Here is a 26,481-nt window from a genome sequence, read left to right on the forward strand (position 1 = left end):
CCAGTGGTAGATTTGAGACCAGTTATCTTAGGCATTTTATATATATTTACTGCTAAAGTTGCTGTTATTTATTCCAGATTCAGTTGTAGTGTTGTCCTCTGAAGTGAACAGGTATAAAAATAATTAAATACTTTGCTATTCTGGAAGGGGACTAAAATTTATGTATTATGCACTAGATTTCTTTTCCTTTGCTGTTCTTAGGAAGGGAAACTGGGAAGAGAGAAAGGAGATATGGAGGGTACTAAAGTGTAGGAAGGAAATCTTGAACAAGCCTGAGTAAACTTATTGGCTGAGGGAACTGTGTGCCTGGTACATCTCTATCACTGAAAAGTTTTAACTGTTTCTGAACTATACATGTGCAAACCACTGGGTATTTTTTGATACTAAAGCTGTTCGTAGGTCATATTACTTAAGAATGTTAAGGAAGTTGTAACTAGGGCCAGACTAAGTTGAGTACCATGGAATTCAGTGAGTCCTGTGTAAGATACCCAGTTGGATGAGAACAGCAGTTTGTACTTCTTGTGGTTGCTGAAAGAATTTTAAATATGAAAATGTTAATAAGAAGTTACTGATGCCTTGAAATATCCTTAGATGAGCATCCTGTTCTGCTTACAGCTATTATTGGTTATCAAACACATCCCGAGCCATTGTATGAACTACTGCTGTTTAGACTCAGTTTGTACTTATTGAACATTTGAAGTATTGAATAACGTTTGAAGTATTACTGCTGAATTCTTGTGTGTATAGAAACTTCTTAAAATAACAGTGGTAGTCCACCAGCTCAAAGGTGGAAGGTATGGTTGGCAAACTGAATTACTGAAATTCACTAAATTACTTTATTAGTGTTTAAACTAGTTGCAGGCTGTGTTGACCAGGAAAATCTGAGACATGTGGGCAAATGATGGATTGTGTTCATGTGCTCTTCTCACAGGTTATGATAAACTTCCAGATAGACTAGAAGAAAAAAGCATGTGGAAAAGGAAAAAAAAAACACCGTCATGTTAATTTTGAGTCTATTATAAAGTCAAAATTATAGTAGAAGTCAAGCATGTCTACCCTGGAAGTAGGAAGTATGTCTTAAGGCTTCTGAAGGGCTATTACAGGGTCAATAAGGAGCTTTTTGCTGCAAGATTGTGCCTTAACTAAATGGTTTGCCTCCTAAAATAAATAAAAGTTATGCCACCCTAAACAGACAACAAATGGTTCCATGAGACTTTGATGGGAGAATTAATTTATTTTCCTTTATGTAGCAAAGCCTTGAAACTACTAATTTGGAATGCTCTTTAGGGCTCAATCTCTCTCTTATTTTATTTTTTTTTAATATTTAATTGTGTTATTCTTCAAAGACTGCCATGGCAATGGTGAGGGGAAGAATGGGCAAAAGGTCAAGAGATATTAAACTTTAAAGGAAATTACAATTTTTGCTAATTATCGTAGCAACAAAGGAATAACGAATCCTGGTGAGGAGGCAGAGGGGTGGAGGATGTTGGTGTGCACTCGCAGCGGTATCGCTGAACTGTGCTGTGACATTAGTCGGGTCATTCTGAGAACTTGGCTCTGGTTTTTTTTCTAATTATATGTTTTCAGAAAATATTACTTAGTTTGAAATGCCTTGGGAATCTAACTAATGCTCTCTGCTTGGGTGGGCTTTTATGCATTTGTGAGTTCATTTTTGGTTTGTGTCCATGGAAAAGCTCTGCTCACAGGTGGACCATCAGAGCAGGGAATCAGCTAGACTGCCATCACTGACATCCTTGGAAGTGGAGCAGCCCTGTCAAGCCCCTGTTCTTGCCATGATGGACAGTAGCTGCTCTGATTTGCTTGGTCCCAGTCCTGTGATTTGTTCTTTATAAAGAGCAAGTGAACTCCTGGGAGCAGAGGGGGAGACTCTTTGCCTGGAGGAGGTACTTATGAAAGAAAAAAACCCAGGGGTGCTTTGCTTTGTCACTTCAGCTTGCCTGCTGTTGTTGGTGCAATTGAAGAGGCTGTAGGAAAGGGAAGGCAAAGGGAGGGGTTACAGGTGCTTTGGGAGGGCAGCTGGGAACCCTCAGCTCAGGTGGATGAGAAGAGGTGTTGCTGTGTGGAGCAGGATGACGTCAGCCTTGCAGAACAGAGAGGATAGATGGAGCATGGTTTGCTTCCACTCAGAGCATTACTCAGGCGGTGAAGATCTTCCTGAAAAGCAGTAATAAGCAGGTGGAGAGTTGAATACAACCTTTTTTCTTTTGGTGCCTCTTACATGGTTTTTTCAGCTCTTCAGTTTAGAAAATTGTGGTTCTGTTTGTGTTTGTTAATTCCAAATCAAATTGAATTTGTTTCTTGATGAAGGCTGTGAGTCACTATGTTTTTGCAGGCAATCTCCCTGGATTTCAGATCACACATAATTTACTGCACAAGATGTAGGCGATGCTCAATTAAGATGAAATCATTGCACCTTGCTAGTGTAGCTTATCAAAGGATGCTGAGCATTAATATCAATGTGGATTCAGTTGGTCAGCTATACTATAGACAGTAATTTTAAGGTAAAGAACAAACCTGTGTACTCCAGCCTTTTTACCTTTTGCCTCTACTGGCATGAAAAACTTTTTGCTGTTGCTTAAAAATTGCATGGATTGTTCTTCTGGATGTTTTCATCAAATTATTTGGTGCACGGATAAAGCAATATATAAACAAACTATGTTATGCTTTGTCTGAGTTTAATATACCATTTGATTAAGCTTGCGTGCATAATAGCATCTACATTTAAAAAGGGAGCAAAAATCTAGTGGCAGCATTAGCAGCGGCTTCTGTGTCTTGTGAGAGGTTTCTTGTGCTGATGGCAAGTCAGGAAAAGAATGCAAGAAGAAGTCCTTGTTCTGCCTGTATGTTGTTTGTGAAAGAGTAGAAAACAGCATTTGAAGAAATAAGTTCTCCAATGAGTTAAATAGGTGCAAGTGGTAAGTAGGAATAAGAGGTGGCATCTATTGTGGTGGGAAAATACTTTAAAGAATTAGAAGGAACCTAAAAAAAAAATACGATTGGAACTGAAGTCAAGAAGGACTTTTACTAGTTTAATGTATACTACTGTCATATTTCTCTGCTTTCTATACAGCAGATTGCTATGCAGAGATCTCCCAGAGAGTTCAATGGTTTGGGAAGATAACCTGACCTCTTTCACTCTGATTTGTTATGTTACATTAGTGTTGGGAGCATGTGCAGTACACAGGGTGCCAGCATCCATCCCATGCAGCGTCTAATGATTTACTTGCCTGTGGATGGACTGAAAAATTGAGCCCTGCAATATTGCTTGTTGATCAACAAACAAAATGCCATCTGGAGAAGGCATTGTATTAGCTTTGGCTAGGTGTTGGTGACTGTGGAGAAAATCAATGTATTACCTCATCAAAAGAAATTACCATAAAATAAAATACATACGGGAAGAAGGTGGAGAATTATTATCCCTGTCTGTAAACATGCCTTATCTGTCTGTGGTTAAGACACGGCAAACAAATGGTAATGGGGACCTAAGCAGCTACACTTAAGAAGCAGGTTTCTTCTCTGTCTATATAAGCCTTTGCCACTCACATAAGTACTTAAAAATCGACAAGTTGATAATTCATGCCTGAATTTCCTATTTATGCTAAATTTTCAACTCTTTATCCTTTCGATAAATAAAGCAGTTAATGTCTCTTCAAAGTGTATTGGTAAGGGCAGGCAGTGCTCAGAATTCCAAAATTTAATAAAAAAACATGCACTGATACTTTTATGTTGTGCTAAAAATATCATTTTTATTATTCATAAAAAGTTATGATTAAACTTGCAAAGGCACAAAACCATCACAAACTGTAAAAAAAAAAAAAAGATAGATGGTATTACTTGTACTTCTGAGTTTTTTAAAAAAAATATTTGAGATCCTCTAAAAAGACAAGGGTGACAAACATCTCAGGTTAGACAGCTGTTTCAGACCATTTCTCACTGGTCTAATGTTAACAGAAGAATTTTCTTTAGCTCCTTCTTAAACATGTTTTTCAGATCTGATTGGAAATCATTTAGTGCAATTTGGCTAAATTATCTGTCTAAATGCTTCTAATGCTGCTTTTCTTTCTTTCTTTTTTTTTTTTTTAAATCTATTCTAGGATGTTTTGAATAACTTGGGTTCCTGTGAGTTGGATGAAGATGACCTAATGCTTGACTTGGAGTTCCTGGAAGAGCAACATCACCAGCGTTCTGGTAAGTCAGATAAATGCTGTCTGTCATCAGTGGGGTTATGTTATTCTAGGAATAAAAAGCAAATATGTTCAGTACAATTACTTGGAAATAAAAAGGAGTAATTTTCTTGGAAGTAGGAGAGTGGTATTCATTTTTTAGAGTTATTTCTAAATGTGTTTGTAATTAATCAGAAAAATGCTGTTTACACAGCACTTGGATTTCATATGGTCAGTTATGAAATGGAAGTGATTTTTACAGCTACAGAATTTCAGTACCAAGGGCAGATCTGTCTGTTTTTCTAAATACTTAAAATGACTGCTGCCTTCCCCAGGCACTTAACAAAAGAGCATTGGTGGAATAATTGTGATCACATTTTATGTGTGCCAGAATAATATTTTTCAAATAAAGAAGGTTTGGCTGGAAACATGAGTGTAACTTGATGGTTTCACTCATGTTTGGTTAAAGCCTTGTTGCAGTGCCTTGATTAATAGCAATTGACTATTGCTATATACTGTGTTTACTACTATTTCACAATAGGATTATGCAAGGTAAGTTGTGGGACCTGTGAAGAGAATATTTCCTTTGCTGGAATGTGAGACAGCAGGACCTTGTCTGTCAATAGAATTCCTGCTCGTCTCAGCAGGGTTTGGAGAGTCTTCAAACCTGTGTGGGACTTGTGCTTGATCCCAGGTGGAGTTCTGGGTTTGTACTCTGCCATGATGCCCTATTCTGACAGTGCCATGAGTTTAACCCTGAGGAATTCTCACCTTCTCTTTTACCTACTGTTCCCTGATCCCCGTTTCTCCCACATAGTTGCCCACAGTGCACATTGCTGCAGACTCATGTGGAAGTGGGGCTTTTGGGACATGTGCTGGCTGGTGTGGACCGTCTTCAGTTCTGGTTCCTTCTTAGATGCAAATTTAGCAATGGTTACAGATAAACTGCTTGGATTGTGGTTCTGTTCGATATTTTCTGTGTTTGATTGTTCTGTGAGCATATCTGAATTATCTCTGTGATAATTCTGTTTAACCATTGTGCCGTGCTTTTAAGCCTGTTTGCATATCTACTTATCGGATGAAACATCTGTTCTGTTTGCTTTGGTAGGGAGTATAGAAGGTTGCAGCAGTAATATGTTCATGATCATAGTTTTCTAAGGTGTTGGAAGCTGGGATGCAATAAATGAACTGCGCAGAAAAGGACTTTTCTACCCCATTCTGAATAGTGCTATTAACTGTTTACAGAAAGTTGAATGATGGGTAAAGAAATGTGATTTCAAAAAGCTTCAGAAACAAACAATGCATTTTCTAAGAAGTCATATGGGGTTCAAACTTACTTATTCCCTGGACTGGTTGGAAAGGAGTTAACTGGCAGAACTGTTTTCCATAAATAAACTTCCCTGATGTGTTGCACTTGGCCTGACCTTTGTTTTCCTCCTTTTTTCACAAAGCACTAAGTTACAGTGAAATAAAAGTTATGTCCAGTATATGATTACAAAGATTTTGTAGCAGCTTCTAGAGCAGCTAAAATAATAATGTCTGAGCAACATACTTGATAGAGAGGTAATTAAGATGGAGATGTGGTATGACACATAATCTTCCTGCTCTTGGCTCATTATCCAGAGCAAATGAGATGCTTTTAAAACAGAGGTCTACATTGTCCTCTGAAGAATGGTTACCATTTCTATTCTGAGCAATAATGTGGAGACACAAACTGCAGTATGCACACTGTCTTTAAACACAAATGTGTTTATTTTAGTAATATTTGTTCTTTGGTTTTATTTGTTTGGTGGTGAATCTAGCTGCAAAAAAATTAGCATTTCCCTAGCTGTCACTGTTTTTTTCAAGTCATTCACTTGGAAGAAAGATTTGGAAGGGTAGAGCCACAGTATGGCTCAATTTCACCAAAAAAAAGCTGATGTCTTTATTTTGCTTGATGATCTGGCCCAAAATGGTTCATGTGGTTATAAGTCATCACCTTAATTTGCATTAAGATATTGAAGCAGTATGCTTGATTTTTAGTGACTTGGCATTTGAATACCACTGAAGTGCATAAAAGCCTTGAACTATATACTGACATTTAAACACTTTTAACAAATTCCTTTTCTGATTCCTTTGTTACGTTGAGGCCAACTTCCAGGATTTAAGAATTTTCAAAAATTTTTTTCAGTAATTCCAAGTCAGTTTGTTCTCTGTTTTCACTTCTGTGTTTGCTTGTTTTTTTCCAAGAGCCTCTCTATTCATACCTAAATAGAATTCTTCTAAACTTTTTCAATTAAATTACATTAGCAAATATTTTTTATGCAATTTTTTCTATAGGCACCAGAATACTGAAAGGATGAAGTGATCACGTTAAAGACATACAGTTAATTTAATGAAGAGCTTTACACTTTCATAAATTCATCAGATTGAAATTGATCATATTTCTGGGCATGCACATATAAGCTCTGTCATGTAATTGGGAGGTAATGTATGTTTTTTAAAAGATTTTTAATCTGACTGCTTCAGAAACAAGAAGACAGCAGATTGCACTCGGAGGATGATCAAGTACTGTTACTGTAGAACATATTATTCTAATGGAATTCAAATTAAACCAAAGGACTGTTTAATTCTTCAGGTATGTGACTGGCCTGAAAAGTAGATGATTTTCTGTAATTTTTGTCAGTTGCAGATTTGTTGAACTCTTTGTGAAGATTTCTTTAAAACTGTGGGCTTGCGAGTTTGCCTATGGCCCGCTTTGGTAAAATTCAGTCAGGACAGTTGCAGGCGTACAGATTTGCGAGCCTCCTTTAGTCAGAGGTTAGACAGATGTGCTGTCTCTTCTATAGAAGATTCAGCCCTATATTATGTCAGCTTTACATATTTAATCCATTTTATTACAGTATTTTTTTACCTTCCTGGCAAGTTCCTCATGTTTCTCTAATATTTGCAGGGCATCTGTCTATCTGACATTCACACGTATGCCATACTAAAGTCAACTGAGAGTTAATGCATGTGTTCTTAGTCTGTTATCAAAATAAAGGTGTTCATGAGTATAAAAGTATTGCACAAAATGCTGCTTTTTTAATAAACATAAAAATTATGCTTTTCTGGAAGTCAAAAGTACTGTGACTATTTGTGGTACCGTGAACATCCTGTTGATGTTCTATGTACTGATACAGCATTTATTTGGTTAAAGCCATCAGTCCTATAGCTCTGTTGCCATTCACCTGTTCCATTTTGCTTTTGATGAACAGTTCTGTAGGGAATTACTATGGGGAGAAATCTTCCAAGAGAAGCTCCTTTCATATAAAGAGGTATAATTGGAAAATTTTTCAGTTTTTTCTTTATTTGTTACAGGGGGATAACTAAGGAATAGCTAGGAATAACTGTTCTTTAAAAGGCTATGAAAATTTCTAATGATAAATTACATGAACACAAGAGCTAACATTGTATTTCTAACTTGAATATCAAAAATAATGCCTTGATGAGGAGGCTGTGTACATCAAGCTGTGTCATTTAGACCTAGCAATTCTGAAGGGTTCTGCCCCAGTTAATAAACACTGTTGATGAACTGATTAATGGCAAATTGAGAAATTCTCCTATATGCCATTAGGAGCTCCAGTTTTTTAGAGATTTCTTAGTTAATACATGGTTTACAATAATTTCTGCTTTTAGCTGGGGTAGTTTTAAAGAACACTATTTGTTAGTATGATGATCTGTCTCCAACGTTGTGCTAAAGCTTACATTATAATACTAATTTAACAAAAATAATTGCATTTTATTAATCTACCATTGTTTTAGTGACCATTTATGAATAGAAAATAAGATTATATTGGAAAGATTTCTGGGAGAATTCTCTATTAGGGAGGTTTCAGGAGGATCTACAAGCTTGTTGGTAGGAAAGGAGGTGTTCCAGAAAGTGGTATGCTGTGTTAATTAAAATATAGAAATAGAAAGGACAAAGAGACAAAGATCTGTTATCTCTTTTGTTGTTTATGGAGCTTTTTATTTATTTATTACTCCAACTCATTTTTTACTTGTGCTCTTGTTCTGTCCCCTCAGCTTTTCCCTAATGAGCTGGTTGCCCTCCAGCAGCATCCTCATGAAATGAGGTTCCTGAAAAAAGGTGCTATAAATCCTTTTGAGTACAAGTGAATAAGCAAATTAAAAAATATCCCTAACTTTTTCTCTAACCATACAATAGAGGATAAGGAGACACCTGCAACCTCAGGCAGATGCTTCTACTTTGGACATAAGTGTCTGTGCTTTGCTGGTCTTAGCACAGCTTTAGAAGTCTGGAATTCCCTCACTTCCGACTTTCTCTCTGTGCGTTTACTGCTTTAATTTACTACTTTTACTTCTGTTTTAAAGGCTGTATTGTTGAGACAAAGAATGTAAGACAGAGACATTTTATTATCCTGACTAACACAATTGCTTTGAAATTTAATAAAATAATATTTATATAGTACTTGGTGAATGCAGAGCACTACTGCATACAAATTCAAAACATTAATGTGATTTGCTGAGAGTTTTGCATACTGATCTTCAGATGGAATGCTTAAAATGAAGCATAATATGACATACGTGATGAGTCTTGAGGGTGTCTTTTTATAAATCTGAGTAAATTAAACTCTTAAAGTATGCTGCAGCTTTGATTTCCGGTTGTAAAATAATGAAGTCAGTGGTTCCTATAGTGGGAAATCATTGCAGGTTTAGAGAAAGTGACAGCATTAATTTAACTTCATTCATTTTCCTTTTCCCTTGTGAAACATGATGTATTTGATTCCGAGTATTGATTAGTGAAATGAATGAGGAAGACCTTTATATTCAGTGATACAAGCAGTGGGGAGTTTTTTCAAGTAATGCACATTAATGTGCATGAGTTGTGTGCTGGTGTTGTGCCATAGCCTATTGAAAACTAAGTGGTTTTATGTGGTCAGTGTTGTCATTAAATCAGGAATGCAGTTTTGTTTTTTTTCTGAAAGTTCACAAAAGCACAACTATCCAAGGGCTTGGTAATTCCTTAAGTATTTGCCATGGGTAGCATAAAACAGGTGCCCTGCATCCTCTTACAAAGATGTGTGTGTGTAGCTGGGATTTGCAGCGAGTGGTCTGGCTGAAAGTTGAGGGACGGCTCCTGGTGCTGAATATTAAGCACGTGTTCCTGTCTCTTCCCCATCAGGCTCCACACTATGCAGTGACTATTCATGGGTGTGATATTGATTAGCTGTGTACCCATGCTGGCCTGTGCATCCATCATGTTGCTGCTGGAATGCTTGCTGAATAGTTTTGAATAATGTAGCTTGCTAAAATTTTTAGGAGAGATTTGTCTTTGGCTGGTGCTTTAGCTGTTTTGGATTAAATACCCCAGCCTCAGCTGAAAAGCTGTGACCCAGTGGATACTGAAGTACAGTTACTTCACCCAGCATATTTCAGAAATGAAATTATTTATTTGCTGGGAAAAAAAGTGGAAATATGAAATTTTATATGAATATGAAACTTTATAATCCATCAAAATCCATCAAAATATTATTTAGCTCTTAAAAAAACCAAATACTTTCAGAGATGGAATACATTTTGATCAAAGCTAAGTTAAGACTGTGTGTGTTAGAAGCATTTTAAGTGTGTTCTTAATTCTGTTTTGGTTCTTGCTCAAGGTTTACGAATGAAATGACACATTACAGCATGGGTCTTGCAGACTGAGGGGAAGGCAGAAAGGGTTTTGAGGTGGATACACAAAAATACTTTATGTGAATATCAAATTAGGATAATTCATTATATCCGAATATGGTCTTTTATTAACATCCCTACATTAGATATTAGCTGCTTCACCAACAAAAGCACTGTGTACTTGTTTTTTTAAAAAGCAAAAGTCTGGCATTTGTATTGTATTTCTTTTAAATCCAGCTACTCTGCAGATCAACTGCCATCAGAACCCAGCCCAACTAAATTGTTAGTGTAATGACCCAGTGATATTAATTAGGTAGTTGCTGAAGGTATTTTGAATGTGTTGAACAAACTGTGTGAAAATTCTGTGATGAGTTTGGAGTTCCTCCTGTGTGTTATAAATCCATGTATAAATTATTTTTATTAATTTTTAGTAGGCAGTAGGAGTGCTGAGTTGTGATGAAACTCCTTTAGTCTTTTGGTGTTTTTTTTTTTTGACCGGGAGTTTTTCAGTGCAAGGAAAGCAAATTTTTCAAAGCTTTTAATTTGCTTTTAAATAGATAATAGGAAAAAAAGACCCTAACTATGCATTTTTATCAAAAAGTTGCTTAGAACTAGAGCAGAAATACTTAAGTAATTTGATTGTAGTGCTTTGCTCACGAATGTGTTGTCGGCAGCAGATTATGTTTCTGCATTTACAAAACAAATGACCTATTTTGATTTTTAATTGGAACTGGACACTCAGCTCCTTGAGCACTTCTGAAACCCTTGTCATTGCCAAATGCCATCTTTTAGAGTTGTATGTGTTATAGATCAGACTAAACTAGAACAGCATTTCTTTAGATTTCTGTTTGGAATGCATAGTATCAGTTTGGTTTGTACTTAAAGGTTTTGAACACAATAAAGATTGTGACAGTAAAGTAATAGAGAACTCTGTGTCTCTGCCCAAGAGCAGGTTTAAGAGTATTTAGCTAACTAGCATCTTGCCCTGTCACTACAAATTTTGGATAATAAGGTAATGAAAAAGTAAACAGTACTAATAATGAAAAAACCACAGTGATGTGTGACTTCACTACTTTAATTATACCACTATGCAGATATCCTAACACCAATTAAAAGGTAAAGTTCATGTTAGTTTTCAGTTTTGCAAGAGAAAACATCTTGCTGAATTAATGCCTGCAATTCCTCCATCGAACTTCTTGTGGTGAAGAGCCACATCATGAGCCACAACTGTGGCTCAGATACATCTGAATTCCAGCATGGATTGGAAGTATTGAGTGGAAAGTTGCATGCCACTAGTTTCCATATATCTAGAAAAAGTTATAACTGGGCTTTTTGTATATTTTCAGAATGACCTATTCTACTAAGCTGCACATTTTCCCCTGAAGCATTGTTTAATAAATATTGCCCAGTAATGGAATAACTTAAGGTTTCCAGGCAATGAAATAAAACTTGGCATCTTCTAAACTTTTCTAACCAGGGTGTATAACTTCTGGAAGTGTACTGAGCATGGAGGAAAGGCCTTTTTCAGGGTTTGCAAGTGAAAGTATGTGTGGCAGTATCAAATAAAAAGAACATACTTGTGTTAGTTGCAAGTAACCATTGCACACTTGTGGCTAGGTCTGCCTTAGGACTCTGGAAGTGTAAACTGCTGAGAGTAAGGAGAAGAAGAAATAGTGAAGTTAGTATTAAATTGGAATGGAACTAGTTAGAAATTATAGACTAATACAGGGTTAGTCTTCCAGCATCCTGATCCATATTCTGGAAAAGAAATACTGGATTGAGAGCCCTGTTTCTGTTCCCTTATTTATGTAAATGGATGGTGCCATCCTATTTTAATTGAGAAAAATAAAACACTACCTAGAACTGCTACCAAATTAACGGCTACCAAATTAACTTTATCCTAAATCTCTTTTAGTGTATTTTACTTTAAAAGTTGAGTTGTAACCAAACCTAGTTGATGAGGAAGCATGTAAGATTAGCTTCTAGTTTGCTTTCCTCAGAATAAGTTTAAAACGTGTCTGGGATATAGATAATGTGCCTGTGCTGTGTATTCTGAGTGGATCAAGGAAAATACTGTTTCCTGAGGAAGCTGGTATTTTTAGCTCTTTGGTTTGGTGTGAAGAGTGGTGAAGGACTGATAGATTCAAATGGTGTATGTATGTTCGATTCCTGTCTGACTTAAAAATTTTATTAGCGATGTGTACTTGTAAATCCTACTCGCTTAAGAGGAGCCGTATCACAGAGCATCCCATAATTTAGATACCAAGAGATTTTTTCATGAATGAACAAGAGGTGCAAAAGAGCACAGTTGTGAACTTCAGGGTCATTAAAGAATACTTTTGAGCGAGATGCATTTGTATGGCTATCATAGAACAATTAGATTCAGAGTCTGTATCTCCATTTCTTGCTCTTTCATAATTATAGTGTGACAGTTACAAATCCTTATTCATATTGGTATGCTCAACCATCATTTACTGAAAGAACCAGGACAGTAATTAAATTAGGCGTATTGCCTTTCTTCATTCCTTTGATTTTATACATACATTGAGATGAAACATCATCTTTAATAATATCTGCAGGCAGAAAATAAGTGCAATAATAAACATTACAAAAAATCAAAGCATAGTGTCCTATTTAAAGCAAATCTACACTTCTAGATGGCAAAGTTTAAGTAGGATGCCAAATGCTGCTTTTCTCTCCTACTTTGTAAATTTGCAAAGATCTGGACTGGATGTCTTGCTAAAATGAAAATGTCTTTGGAGGAAATGTCTTTGGAAATGAAAACTTTGGAGGAGTATGGCCTGTATTCTTTCTTTTGTGAGAAATATGGGGAGTAAGAAACAATTATGAGCTTATAATTATTTTACGGAACAGCCACAACTCTGTTTATATAAAAAAACCAATTGTTCCTTCCATACAACTTCTACAATGATCCTACTTCAAGGTCAGACTGAAACTGTATGTGAGTTACTCATGCCTTTTGACCTTTGGAAATACTTATCTCTGGGATCATTATAGCTTCACTCTTAGGTAAAGAAAGAAATAGTAGTCTGATAGTTAAAACTTGAGTGTGGGTCTCCTGGGTTGAGCTGGATTCTCTGATGCCAATTTCCAGCATTACCATGGGCTTGTCACTTCATTTGCTTCTAGTACATAAGTGGTACTCCAGTAGTCATGGGGGTTTGGCATTAAAGGCTGAGAGATACTCATGATACCAATGGGATGGAGCTGCAGTAATAACTAGAGTTGTTTCAGTCTTTAGAGGCCAATTATGTTCTGGTTTGTGCCTCTTCATGTGTCATTCCAGGAAGTGGAGTAGACAGTGCCATTGCTGTTGCTGGTGTATCTGCTACTGTTACTGCTCCTATGATTTTTTATTTCCTTCTGCAGAAAAAATGCCAAAGCAAACCACAACTTTCTTTGTAGAAACAAGAGGAAAAACATTGCAAAAGCTTATCATGCTAATCAACTAAAGCCTGGGCTCAAATCTAAATTACTTAAAAAATCTTTGCAAAGTCCTTCATTACTCAAAGATTGGTTCAAATCTGCTGTAGTGTTTGAAAGTATTAGGTGAATTTATTTTTGTATGTCTTTACCTGAATCTCTGGTGATGAGTGAGTCTGTTGTTCCCTTTTCATCCCTCTGAGTGTTCTGTCAAATCCTTCATACTGTTTGGATTTTGTTGAATTTCATTTGTGTTTTAACCTCCAACTTCCCTTGAGGGGGAAGGAATTCAGAAGTAAATGCTGTGCAGGTAGTAAATCCTGAGATTTATTACAGCCTGGGTTCAACTTTAGGAGGGGGATCAATAGGTAGCAAATGCTTTGCAGTAGCAAATGCTTTGCAGGTTGGTTGGGGGTACAGGGTCTTCTCAAGACATGGAAATGTTTTGCCCTCTCGGGAACTCCTAGAAGAAAGCTGTGGTTTTGGTTTGTATAGCCTAGGTAGTTTTCTGCTAGCAGGAAGAAGGACATTGTACATCTTTCTTTGCCAAGGGAACAATTTGAGATAAACTATGAAAGGTAACATTTAAGAAATTTTCCAGTTGAACGTTCTGTAGTTAGGCTTATGTTAGGAATATTCCATCTGATCCAAAGTGAATAATGCCCAGCAATCTCCTTATCACATTCCAATTCTCAAAATTCTTCCATGCAACTCTTCCTGTATGAAACGCCTTGATAATGAAAGTTTGTCAAAGGAAGGTTTGCTTGCCACTGCTCCAGTAGCTTCATCAAAGGACAATGTGCCTTGTGCCTCCCGAGGGTAAAAACAGTGTTACCGGGTTTGGGGGCTCTTTTTCTCTCCTATTTTTGTGATGTTGTGGTGTCTTTAGGAGATAAAGTCTGTTTCCAGTTAAGATTTAAAGGGGAGTGTGTTTGCAGTGGGAAGTATTCCAAATATACTTCTAAAAACAAAAAATAGGTGTTCTGTTGCAGGATGGGTAACATGTATATGCACAGATCTGCAAAGGGCAAGTCATGCACAAAACATTATTACAAACTGCAGTGTTACTGAATCTATGGGCATCCCTGTAATTTTTTTTGTTTGTTTCTTTTTGGTGGTTTGTTTTGTTTTGACAAAGGACTAAGCATTTATGAGTTGGATATTTGAGAAGTTGCTGAACCATAGACTAAAAAGTGGCTGTGGAAAGTTGATAACTGGAGACACTGGCCCCATGCAGCATTCCTCAGCCTACGCTCCTCTGTGTGCATGTGCTTAAAATAGCCTTTGTAGAAATGTCTGTACCTAAGGACTAACATATACACAAATGTGAAACACCTGACAGACCAAAGGCATTCCTCTGAGCTGTTTCAATGTTTAAAATGCTTTAATTCCTTACATCCAGGTTTTGCTAGTGATGCTTGTTTGTAACACAGTAACTGCTGAATCTGAGAAATGAAACAGCAAATTGATGGTAAATAAGTGTACTGCCTTTGGTTGCAGGATGGATAATGTGCTCATTTTCTCTCACTTTCTAAGTGTTTCCAGCTCTTCAAACACAGTTCACATATGTTTTAGGAAAAAAGGACTTACAGCAATGTCTTTGCAAAGACTAAGGAAACCAGAGATGCCCTAGGGCCTGAGAAGCTGTTATGAAAAAGAAAATGTTGGTAGTAAGCTTTTATTATTATAATGAATTAATTTTGCTGACTGTCAAAAGCTCAGGCATCTTGATTAACCTGTTGAAGATATTCCTGACTTGACCAATTTTTTCTCACAGAGGTTTTTCTTAATAAAAAAACTATTTACTATAAAAATATACTTATTTGAAGATTGAAAATCAGGAAGTAGATAAAATGAAAGCACAGCTGTGTTGTAATATTATTTTTGTGCTTCTTCCCAAAGCTGTTAATTTCACAGAAAATAGTTTTGACAAGTCTCTGTATTTCTAATACATTTTCTTCTTTAATAAAACATGAAATAACTATTTCTGAAGTTCAATTTCATTGCTTTCTTCCCATCTTAATCTTTAATTTGTTTGACTCATTTGGAGATTTTTGCAGGATTGCGGGTTCAGGAAAAAATACTCTTTATGCTCCTTAATATAACATTACCAATGTGATGTACTTGCAAATTATGGGGTTTAAGCTAGAATGACATAAATACATTGCTTAACCATCTTATTGTCAGCATGTGCTGGATTAAATGTAAATAGCTCCTAGTTCTGAGCATATTCAATCAAACCCCTCAGTTTGCAAATACAGCGGACTTGTATTCACAGATGGGCTGTGCAGAGCTGTGTGGAGTTACATGGGGAGGCTGTTGGCTGTGACATTGACCATCTGGAAGGAGTGGGTTTGGCTGGTGGACAAGGTTGATCAGGCAAAAGCTGTTGCCTTGCACTGAATTTTTGTGGAAACCCACTCTGTGATCCTTTGACACTGAGTTAACACAGGTAGTATATTGGTTTCTCTGGGTCTGGATTGAAGGCACTTGAGATGGTAGTTTCATGTTCGGACTCAGGTGTTTATTATTTCTTATCAGTAAAACAGTCTCACTACTGTGAGTTTGGCAGCCTTTCATTAGAAGGCACAAAATGGCTAACAATCTCTTGTTACAAGGTCTTTCAAGACTAAACTATCCAATTAAGAACTGACACCTAGATTATTTTCCCTTTTAACCCAATAACTGATCCCAAGGAGCCCACAATGCGGACTTTTCTGTCCAGTTACAAAATGCCACCCAAACCCATGAAGAAGAAAACCAGGATGTGACACCCTGTGCCCTCCATCTTGCTTCCATCTACAACATACTAAAAATCCCAAAACGTAAATTTCTCAGCAAGTGATACACATACACTACTCCCTACAACTTGTTTCACACTTTTGTGGATTCTAGTCTATCTTGAAGTCTAGGAAACTTTCTCCATGAATGACAGTCAAAGTCAGTGCTCCCCTGAGGGTCAGGACACCCCAGAGCAAGCAAAGAAATATTCCTCGTGCCCTGGGCTTCCACAGTAGTGAAGAGCAGGGGTAGGCAGAAAGGGGAAAATAAATTAATAGAGGTAAGAAGGAAACTGGTATGGAAAAATCTCACCTTTAGCTTCTGGGAAAAATAATATGTTTTGGAATGAAGTTTCTCTCAACTTCATTCAGAATGGTATATGACAAGCAGCTTAAAAGAATTTTTCAAACTCTCCCAGAAGTAGTAGTCCCTCTCTACTGAAAACAAATCAAGAGGTTGAAAGAAACACAGGTGGTTTGTGTTTTTCAGGCTGCAAGGGGCCATGAGCAGGGGCTCTGTGGAACAAGTGTGTTCCTCCTGCACGTGCTGCTCCCCCTCATCCCCATGGCAGACACCGAGGAAGGAGTGATGGAGACCTGTGTTAGCTGGTACATCTAATTTCACAACAGCCTGCTCTCTTACCTCATCTGCAAGAAAAACTCTGGAGGCTGTTTTCCCTCGGAATATAGGAATAACGAGCTGTTGAATCAGCTCGGTGGTATGCGCTAGACGGGTCACAAAGGATTGGCAGCAAGGCTGGAGGAGATGACAGGAAAGACTGCACTTTGTTTCAGTGAGAGAATTTATATTTCCCACATTTTCAGACTGTAGGTAAAAAAAGACACTTCCAGTTGTGTCACTTTCTTCTTAACTAGAAGTGAGGTTGTTTTACTTCTCCTTCCATAGCCGCATTTAATGCATCTTTTCCTTTCTTACCTGCCAAGCTTCTTGTACTTTTGTGAAATATGCAGGAGCCTATGTTACCTTAGATGGCACTTGGATTTATTACGATTACAGCTTTATGAAATCAGTTACTACTTTTGCAAATTCAGCTCATTTTGGAGGTTTGGGTCATGCAAAAAAAACCCATTATTTTTTCATCTTTAGTCCTTCTCTTGACCTAATTCTGTTTGCTTTCTGTTAAATAATTGTGTTTGATGGGCTTTTTTCTGCTGTACAATCTTGTCTGAATCTCATATTGAGGAGAGGGATGCTGACAACCTCTATATTTTGTATATTTTCAGTCTTTGATTAATGCTTGATTTCAGTTAAGTTTATTCAGGTAACAGTGATATTTGAAACTGTAGGTAAAAGATAGCGAGTTTTGCTTGCTTTCAGGCTTGGAAGTCCAGACAGCTGAGATAAATTTGATGGATTTTTATATCTATAATAATAAAGAATTCTGTCTCCCCAATAGACTGTAGATGCAGAATAGAATTACCATGTTTATTTAATAAGGTTAGCTGTATTTATAAATTACAGTTTAGACATTCTGGAGTCATCAGAAGTCCTTGGAGATTAGAATGCTTTCTAATTACGTGTGGGAATAAATTGTCCCTATACTTAGTGCTGCAAAAACATATTTGAAATGCTGATATTTCATCAGGGCTTAGATCATCACATTTTCTGTTCTGTTCAACTTCCTATCTATATGAAGGATGATTCAGCATGTTTTACATATACCACTTTTCCCTTTGATCTGTCTTTTCAGAGTTCATTATAGATTTATTCTGTGTCTTCTCCCATTTGTATAAATGCATGTTCTCTATTTTTGGGGAAGAACATTACTAGTGTATCAATGATTTCTGGAAAAAATGTTTTTCCTTTGGGAAAAGGAATTTTTTGGTGCTTTGAGAATTTGCTGTGAGAAATCTCAGTGGAGAATTTAGCCTAAGGCACATAGCTATCTCCACTGAAATCAGGGGGATCACAGACCTCAGATTTAAGCTGATTTATAAGTGACCTCAGGCTTTGGAGCCTGGACTTGATACATCCAGTGCCTCCTGTGAGACTGTTTTTTTTTAAATAGCTACTCAGTTTCTGTAATTTGTCTTAAACATGATTATGCTGTGGCTAAAAGTATGTGTGAGTACAGTATTGCTAACATATGGTAAAAGAATAAACTCCATAGGAAATATATAGTTATAGCTAATGTATGGACTGATTTATTAGCAACAGCAGCAAGCATGGTTTAGAAGAACAAAAGGTCATATTGTGGATAATGATAATTTTTTTAGTAAATAAATTTGGGGATGCCATGTCTGTTTAATTTCAAGTGTTTTGTAGGAATGGATATGAAAGAAAGAGATTTGAAGATAGCACAGCATTTTTATTTATATTGCAAGGAAAATTAGAATTGGTAGCAAAGCACAGCGTGCTTCTGTAAATTAAAATGTTAATATCTTTTTTTGAGAAAAAAAGCCTTCAGAAAGTACTCCTCCCTAGTGAGTCTTAGTCCATACAAACTCTGCTATTTTCCCAAAACAATGAGGACATAATTTCTGACTGTTTCTTAATCATCCAAGCAGTGTAGAAATAGGTAGTAAGAAGGCTTTATTGCTAAAGAAAATTTTTATTAAACAGATTTATTTTTTTTATAATACTTGGTACACTCAACAGCCTGATCAGACCTTGGAAGCAATTATGAGAAGGAGAAAGAAAATCTACAGCAAAAATAACTTTTTCAAGGTTAATTTAGATGAGGTTAATTTAAAATCTCAGCATGCCTTTTAACCCACTGCAGCCCTGTTTAGAACTGATGTGAGATTGGTTCTTTAATATAAAGTAAAAAGAGATAGGAAGCCAGTTAGGTCCTTTGCTATCTCTGATCTTAAAATAATTTTCTTCTCCTGCATGAATATGATGCCTTGATATTTTCCATCTGTCAGAAGACATTATTGGGGGTCTGTGTCACTTATTGTTGTAAGTAGTATCCACTGTCAGCCTAACAAGTTGAATGGTCTGGGTCCAACTTTGTCTTTCCTGGCAGCCTTGATTACATATGTAGGTTCCTAAAAAATTAAAGGAATAAAAAAACCCCAAAAAACAAATAGTGGATACTTAAAGAGTTTAATTTTCTTACCTAACCAAAGACCGTAATCTCATGGTTTCATTTCTGATCTTTGTATCTTGAGCATGTATTTTCCGATAGACTTTCCCAGTAGGTGACTAAAATTGCCCTCTTCCACCCAAGATGTTTTGAGCACAGGATTTTTATAAGCTTTCCCATCTCTGACATGATCTAATACTAACATCTAGAATACTCCCACTGGGAAGTATTTAGTCAAAACCCAGGGAAAGACTATGGCGTTACTTTGTAAGCGTTTGTGGGATCAAATCACAATTTTGGGAAAGGCAGTTTTGTCTCAACAAGCAGAAGCTAAATCTAATGTGTTAGTGGTATCTTAGCTCCTAGCTGAGTATCTAGTCTCTGCCATTAAGTGATTAAACCTCTGCTCCTTACCATGCTGTTCAGGTACCAAGTAATCAAATAATTAATTGAGGTGGTGTGCACTGATTTAAGTGATTTTATGGAGTTATGGGGCACTGACAGTTGCACCATAAGGTGTTATGATGTGATAAAAATCATAATGCTGCCCACTTTATCTGATACAGTGCATGCATACAGTAAGTAGGATATGCATGGATGTAAAAATTAAGGATTTTAGGTACAGATTGCTTACAGGAATCTATGAAGCCACTGTTGTTGTTGTTAATTATGTGGTGAGCACTAATTTCTCATGTGCTGGTGCAGCGGAACTTGGCCTTCTGCTCTTTCATGATTTCAGTAGTTTTGTTCGTTTGTTTTTGGTTTTTTTTTTCCCCTTCTATCTCGCTATTCATACAGATTATTCTGTGTAATATGCCTGTCCAGATTGCAAGAGTAAACGAATAACTTTTCCTGCATTTAGTGTACCTAAGTATTCTTAAGTGATGCCCAGTGTGCCGTCTAATCAGAGGATAGGATTTAGAAACATTTATCTGTTTGTTTGGGGATTTTTGTCAGTCTTTCACCCTGGGCTTTCATGTATTAGCTTAAGAAGTTTTACTTGTCTTTTCCATAGGAAGTACTATAATGAGTGTTACAATGTAGTTGTTGTACAGCTTTGGACTATTTTCTGTAATTTTTTTTCAAACTCTTCTCCTAAACTGGTGCTCATTCTGAAAAATTACCATGTACTTGAATCGACAAGGATTTAAGCATGTTTGTGTATTGTAATCTTAGAGAAACGGGACTTCTTGCATGCTGAAAATACTTAAAGCTCCTTGTTTATTTTCTTAATTTTTGAGGTGGCATCCATGCAATGCTGCTGAGTCATTACTGGTTATTACTTCCAGTGTTTATCTCTTGCAAATGGAAAGAAGCTGTCAGCCATTCTGGAGATGACACAGCAGGTGTTACAAAAAGGGAACTCTCATGGGCAGTGCAAGGGTTACAAAGAGTTTCCAATGAAGTATAACCGTGAATTTCAGTCATTTTCAAGTAGCAATTTTGGTCTTTCTGTTAATGTGGCAAATGAGATTTTGTGGCTGTGATCTAGGAACCTCTTCGTCCCCTGTAGCACTTTCTCAGTATTCAGTGAATAGTTTGGAAGGGAATGTAATATACAATATGTCATTTATGTTAGATTGGTTTTTTTCAGCATTTTTGGTAAAAGAAGGCATTGCTAAGATAGTGATAAACTTTTAGATGCATATTGGCTTTGAGAACAGCAACAAATGTTTTCTGTAGTCCCTATAATTCTATAAACATATTTACTTTAAAGAAATATTTGTGTTAGGAATGTGAGGTCAGTTTCCAAATCAATGCAGAGCTTGCTTTGCTTTTGAAAGTAACCCTAGCAAATTGCTTGGTAAAGATGTAGTTTTGCTCCAGTTAAAAAATTCAAATCAGCTTGATTATGTTAGTTTTTCAGACTGTCTTCCTTGGTGTTTCATGATGTTAGAGTTGGTTCAGCTCTAATGAAATTGGGGAGGAGCAAGGATAACCTGAGTTTCAAAGACTCATATCTTCTAGTATAGACTTGTTAGCTTCCTTAGAGATGTAGTGTGTTTTAAATGCCAAAACAAAGTAAAAGTTACTTGTGAGGATTAATTGAATCAAGGACTGTTATTTTAAATTTGTGCCTGTTGAGTCAGATGAAAGAATTTACTACAGTGACTTTGTGGGGAGTGACATTTGAGCAATGATCCTCTTCTCATTTTGAACCCAGTAGGGAACTGTCTGGTAATGAATGTGAGATCTGGTGTATCTTTCACATAATTCAGAGGAATCCTAGCAGAGGGATCTAACACTCAAGGGTGTTGTGCAGATTGCTGCATTCTCTGCAGCACCTCTGGTGCAGAAGTCGGCAATTAGGCTGTCACAAAGATGTTGTGGTTTACGTTGTTTGATTTCTGGGTTTTTAGAAGGAAAAAAGGAAAGAGTCAATGGAAAGGAGCATTATATTTTTATTGTTAGTTTTGACTTTTTTTAATAAACTGTATACAGGTAAAGGCTATATAAAAATTAACAAAGAATGAATATATTTTTGAACTAGTTTTACTTTATAAATAAACCAAATTAAACCATCACTAACTTCCCACTTATGTTAGTATTTTGTATCCTGAACAGCTTTTTTTTTTAGGCTATGTTTTATGGCCTTCCCAGATGCTTTAATGGTATTACAAGCAAAAATAAATCGTATAGTTTACATTAAAAGTGTGTAATTTCACTCCAGGAAATTTGAGATCTGCTTCTGTCTGTGCCACAGGTTGTCTATAATCCTCTACAAGATAGTCTGCTCATCAGTATTTATCTCTCACATAAGGATCTTTTTGGGATGCATTCTTTTTTTCATAGGTGTTTATATACTGTGATTCCAAGTGCTATAATGTATCCTGCAATTTAATAACTTGCAGTAAGTGTTTTGCAAATAAGATTTTGATACCGACTGGATTGTTTGAGGAATTTCTTGTTATGCCTTCTTCTGCTGTAATTTTGCAAGTGATGTTTACTCTTAACAAAAGTTTGGAAAGTAAATAGCTTTCAAATTGACAGTGATGAAATAAACTGCTCTGCAGGGAGCTTGGTGTCTTGACTGACAGTGAATAGAAACAAACCAAAAATTCTCATCTGGAGTATCAGGAATGAGGAGCATCAAGTGCTGCATCCTCAGGATGTGATAACGAGTCTGTACTGAGGAAGGGGCCAGCCCAAGAGCTCCAGTGCCCTGTGCTGTCATTCTGACTTTGGCAGATCTATAGGTGTGCTCTCATCATATGTATCCTGCCAGTAAGTGAAGTGCATTTCATTCACTAGTATATTTTCTGTACATGCATCCGTATTTTAACTGAGGCTCTGCATCCTGAAGAATCTCAAAATATTTTATTTCAAAATAATATTTTGAATTGCATTGCAATCAATACTAATGGAATTATCTCACTAATTGTATTCTTGGTTTAAAACCCAATTTGGAAAACAAGCTACAACAAGGCAAAAATACTGCAAGCCACCTGAGCCATTTTTGTAAACTCTGCTTACCAGTGTGCTCCATACCAAATCATAGATGGGATTGTTTTATGACTTTCTGGATCCTGTGGTTATAAGACCTTCTCTGTACTGTTTTGTGGTATCCACTAGTGTTGAGATGCTTCTAGTGTAGAACTTACTAATTATGATATTGCTAACATCTGTTTATTTACGGAAGTGGAGAAATGCTTTCTTTCAAAATTAGATGGTGAAATTTTGAAAGAACACATAATTGACTATCCATTCTTGTGTGAAAATATTTTGACATCTTTTATCCAGTCAACAAACACTGATTTTTTGAGCCAATATGAATCACTTCAGTTCTGGAAAAAAAACCCAGTAGTTTGGCTTATGTTAATGAACTAAGCATCTGTCTTTCTATGCTGTAACTATGAAAAGGCACAGTTTGGTATTGGGACAGGGAACTAGTGCTCTTGTTGAAGCAACAACCCATCCCCAAGACACAGGTGTTTCCTGCTCTTCCAGTGCTTCCTCATTTAAATGCTGGTCAGGTGGGGAGGTTGCTGCCTGGAATACCATGCCTGAAAAATCATCAGTTAAATGCAGTCATATCAATTTACAGGCAAATTTCATCGTAATTGTTTTTGTAAGTTTTAAATATCATTACTCAACAGAAATAAATGGTAGAATGGTTTTATACATAATTCAGCATCATGGGCGGATCATTTTAATACATTATTCTCTTGGAGGAGGTCTTAGTTTCCTTACTGTGTCATGGACTTAAGTTAGGAAAGCTGAAGTTCCAAGTGCCTACTGAATGTTTTCTGAGCCTCAGGTTGAAGACCCAAATGTGTTTGTTTAAAACATAACCCAATTATTCCTGAATTATGCTGATCACCATAGTAACCTACATTGATTGTATTTTGTATGAAGTAATTTAAAGTCACTTAGCTGGAAGAAATAAGTGATGTCAATTATTGACACATAAGAGTAGCCTAATAATATTAATGTGAAACATTTTTGTAGGATGAATATTTCTTCATGCACTGGAGTTTCATGTCATTGTCGTAATTAGTGTCAGTCATTTATGCGAACTGGAATTCTGAGAGGTTTCTGGTTTTGGGATTCTTTTCTTGTGTGGTTTTTTTTTTTTTTTTTTTTTTTTTTTTTGGCCTTCCATGTCCCTCTTATACCATGTGTTATATTCAGCATTTTTAAATTATTTCAGTTGCTTAGGTTTGCCTGCAAATACGATTGTGGATTGTATTTGAGAAGCACCAGATGCCTGTTAGGTTCTGTGGTAAAGCTGTAGTCGCATACATACAGTTGTGTATCTACAGATTGTCACATCTGTTATTTGTCTTTTATTTATTTTCCTGACAAAACGTTGTTGATGTGATCTTGTAATGAGTTTTGAAGTTGCTGGGAAAGTTTACTTGATCCTAATTTTTAATGGCTTTTTGGTTATATACTTGATTAATCAAACTGTTGTTTATTTGTTTAATTAATTAAATGCAGTGATGTTTGAAGGTTCAAAAAGCAATGAAATAAACAGTCTATAATTGACTGAAATGGGAATTCCATTTGAATAGCGGCTGGAGAATCAAGTTCACTATGTAATCTTAAAATGCAGAGCACTTTTGTTGTTTATGTATGCAGCTCCTGTTCATTATGCTGAAATTGAGCTGAAAATTGTTTTCTTTTGCTGCCATTAATTTTAGTTTTTAAATTCAAAGCAAATTAAGTTGCTAACTTCAGCAGCTACTGGGATGACTTCCTAAATATGAGATAAACGCAGTCTCCAGCTATGTCTAACAATTCTCATTTTGCTGGGTTATTTCCAAATACCTGCAGTGAAAGCCAATGTATTTGAAAAAAGAATTTGTCATTATTGCTCCAACTAGCATAAACTGTCCATTGCCAACAGTAGGCAAACAACCCTCAAGCTTTACTGTTCAGATTTTACATGCCAGTTTTACCTCTGTCACTGCTAATCACTTCACCAGCAGCATTCGGATGGCTTAGCAGAGCTGGATGGCGCAGAAGTTACAGATGGGAAGAGCTAATTACCTCACCTGGTGCATTTGCTTTTGTTGGTTTTGGTTTGCTTTTCTTCTTTCTTTTTTCTGCCTGTACAGGATTTTTTTCTGCAGTGTGTTTCTTATCAGCTTTCCATTATCTAAGGTATGAAACTTCAGCTAGTTGCCTTGAGAGTTTTGCGTGTTTTGTAATTTTTTTAATTTTTATCTAGCATTCATAGATCTAAGTGATGTGCTGATCAACTGATATCTTAAACCACATTGTTAAGGATATTGAGTTCAGTCTCTTAATACACACAGAGCTAAAATCACAGGCAATTACCACATTATATTTGTTTTTGTTCATAATTTCCATGAAACAATATGATTTCTTCATTGTGGTAAGGAAAATGCCCAGGTGAATACCATCTTGTTTAGTTGCATTTTCTTGTTCTGATCTGCTCACTTTCTGACAAAACTGAATATCTAGACTTGTTCATTACATTTGATCTTTTAAGTAATTAGTGGAAGAAAGAGTATAAAAAGGAAGAAGTCAACTATTTTTCTCTCCTTGGTCCTAATCAACAGGTTTTTCAATCAACAGAGCTGTGAGTTGCTTTTGATTTATATTAGCAATGGTTCATTAGCCTGAAAAGAAACCCAGAGGCCATGTTAAGCATTCTGTTGTTGCCACGAGGGAAAAGAAAAGGTTATGATAATAAATGGAGCATAGTTGCTCTAGAATAATTTTGAGAATAAATGCAGGGCATTGCGAGATTCTCCCACACAGAGTCATGCTGGGATGATATTTTCAGTGAACACATACACTAGTCCCCAGAATAATACAAATATTCTTGTGTCTGAAACTCTCAAAGAAGGCAAATGATTTCACTTTGGTCAGTTGAAGTTGCACTTGAATTTTTAGATCTGCACTTCATCTTTGTTTGTCTGTGTTTGACCATCCATGAATGCTTACAAGGTGCCTGAATGTGAGCTTGAATAGTACCAATTTCAGTAGATTGATTTTGGTGCTCATGTCGCTCTTAAAAGGTAGCTTGTTCTTCTCAGCCTGGGTGTCATTAAATGAAGTGTATTTCTCAAAGTGTTTAATGTTTACATGGAGAACAAATAACAACAGAACTCAGTTCAGTTCTCAGTTTCTCCATCTGAGGGTTGAAGAACAGCTTAGACTCCTGAATACACTATGACTGAGGAGATCCTGGAAGAGTGTATTAAAGGTAGTGAGCACTCTTCCAGGGTTAGAGGTGGAGATGTGTAGGTATGTCAGGGTCCCACATTCTTACTGACACTGGGAAGTGCTCTCAGGCAGATGATATCATTCTTAGTGTTCCCTTTTTCAGGGCCAGGAGTTGGGCTTGGTAATCCTTGTGAGTCCTTTCCAACTCTGTATTCTGATATTCTGTATTCTGTAAAATAATTTTTGCTTCTTTGCCATAATCCTCAGCATTTTCTCTTAGGTGTCAGTTGCTCTGGATCAATATAGAACTGCTCTAAAATAATAAAATTATGATATTTTGAAATAAGAACTCCTTCTGTTTTACATGTTTCTTTGTACAATCTTTGTTGTAAAAGAGAATTAGGATGCAGCTGAAGGATTTGCATTGATGACTAGAATGAGAACAAGCTAAATTTTAGCAAACAATGAAGTAACACTGCTTTCAGATTATCCAGAGCAAGAGAGTTGTAGCTTTTAACTGTTTATGCAAAGTTTTTAGTGACAGAAGACTAAAGTTTAATCTGAGGCCCTATCATACTGCTGTGTATTATAAATTGTACCTGCCGGAATATTAGTTTAGAAACTGGAGGAGCATAACTGCTGTCATAGGTGGACATACAGTTACTTCAGTGTAACAGTGCCTCACTTCTTTATTTTAAGTTAACTACTGCTTCTGTTGTTGAAGCTCTTTTT

The 26,481-nt window shown here is 36.4% G+C and overlaps 1 protein-coding gene across 1 annotated transcript in view; it reads left to right on the plus strand.

Annotated features, from left to right (window-relative positions):
* The window catches only part of CCSER1 (coiled-coil serine rich protein 1), a 538,501-nt gene that overhangs the window by 43,848 nt on the left and 468,172 nt on the right, over positions 1-26,481 (plus strand). The window contains exon 3 of the mRNA XM_041424489.1: positions 4,116-4,209. Coding sequence (XP_041280423.1) covers positions 4,116-4,209 — 94 coding nt within the window. The remainder of the gene's footprint in view (positions 1-4,115; positions 4,210-26,481) is intronic.

The sequence above is a fragment of the Onychostruthus taczanowskii genome, unplaced genomic scaffold, assembly GCF_017590055.1.
Source record: "Onychostruthus taczanowskii isolate IOZ18803 unplaced genomic scaffold, ASM1759005v1 scaffold82, whole genome shotgun sequence".
Taxonomy (NCBI): domain Eukaryota; kingdom Metazoa; phylum Chordata; class Aves; order Passeriformes; family Passeridae; genus Onychostruthus; species Onychostruthus taczanowskii.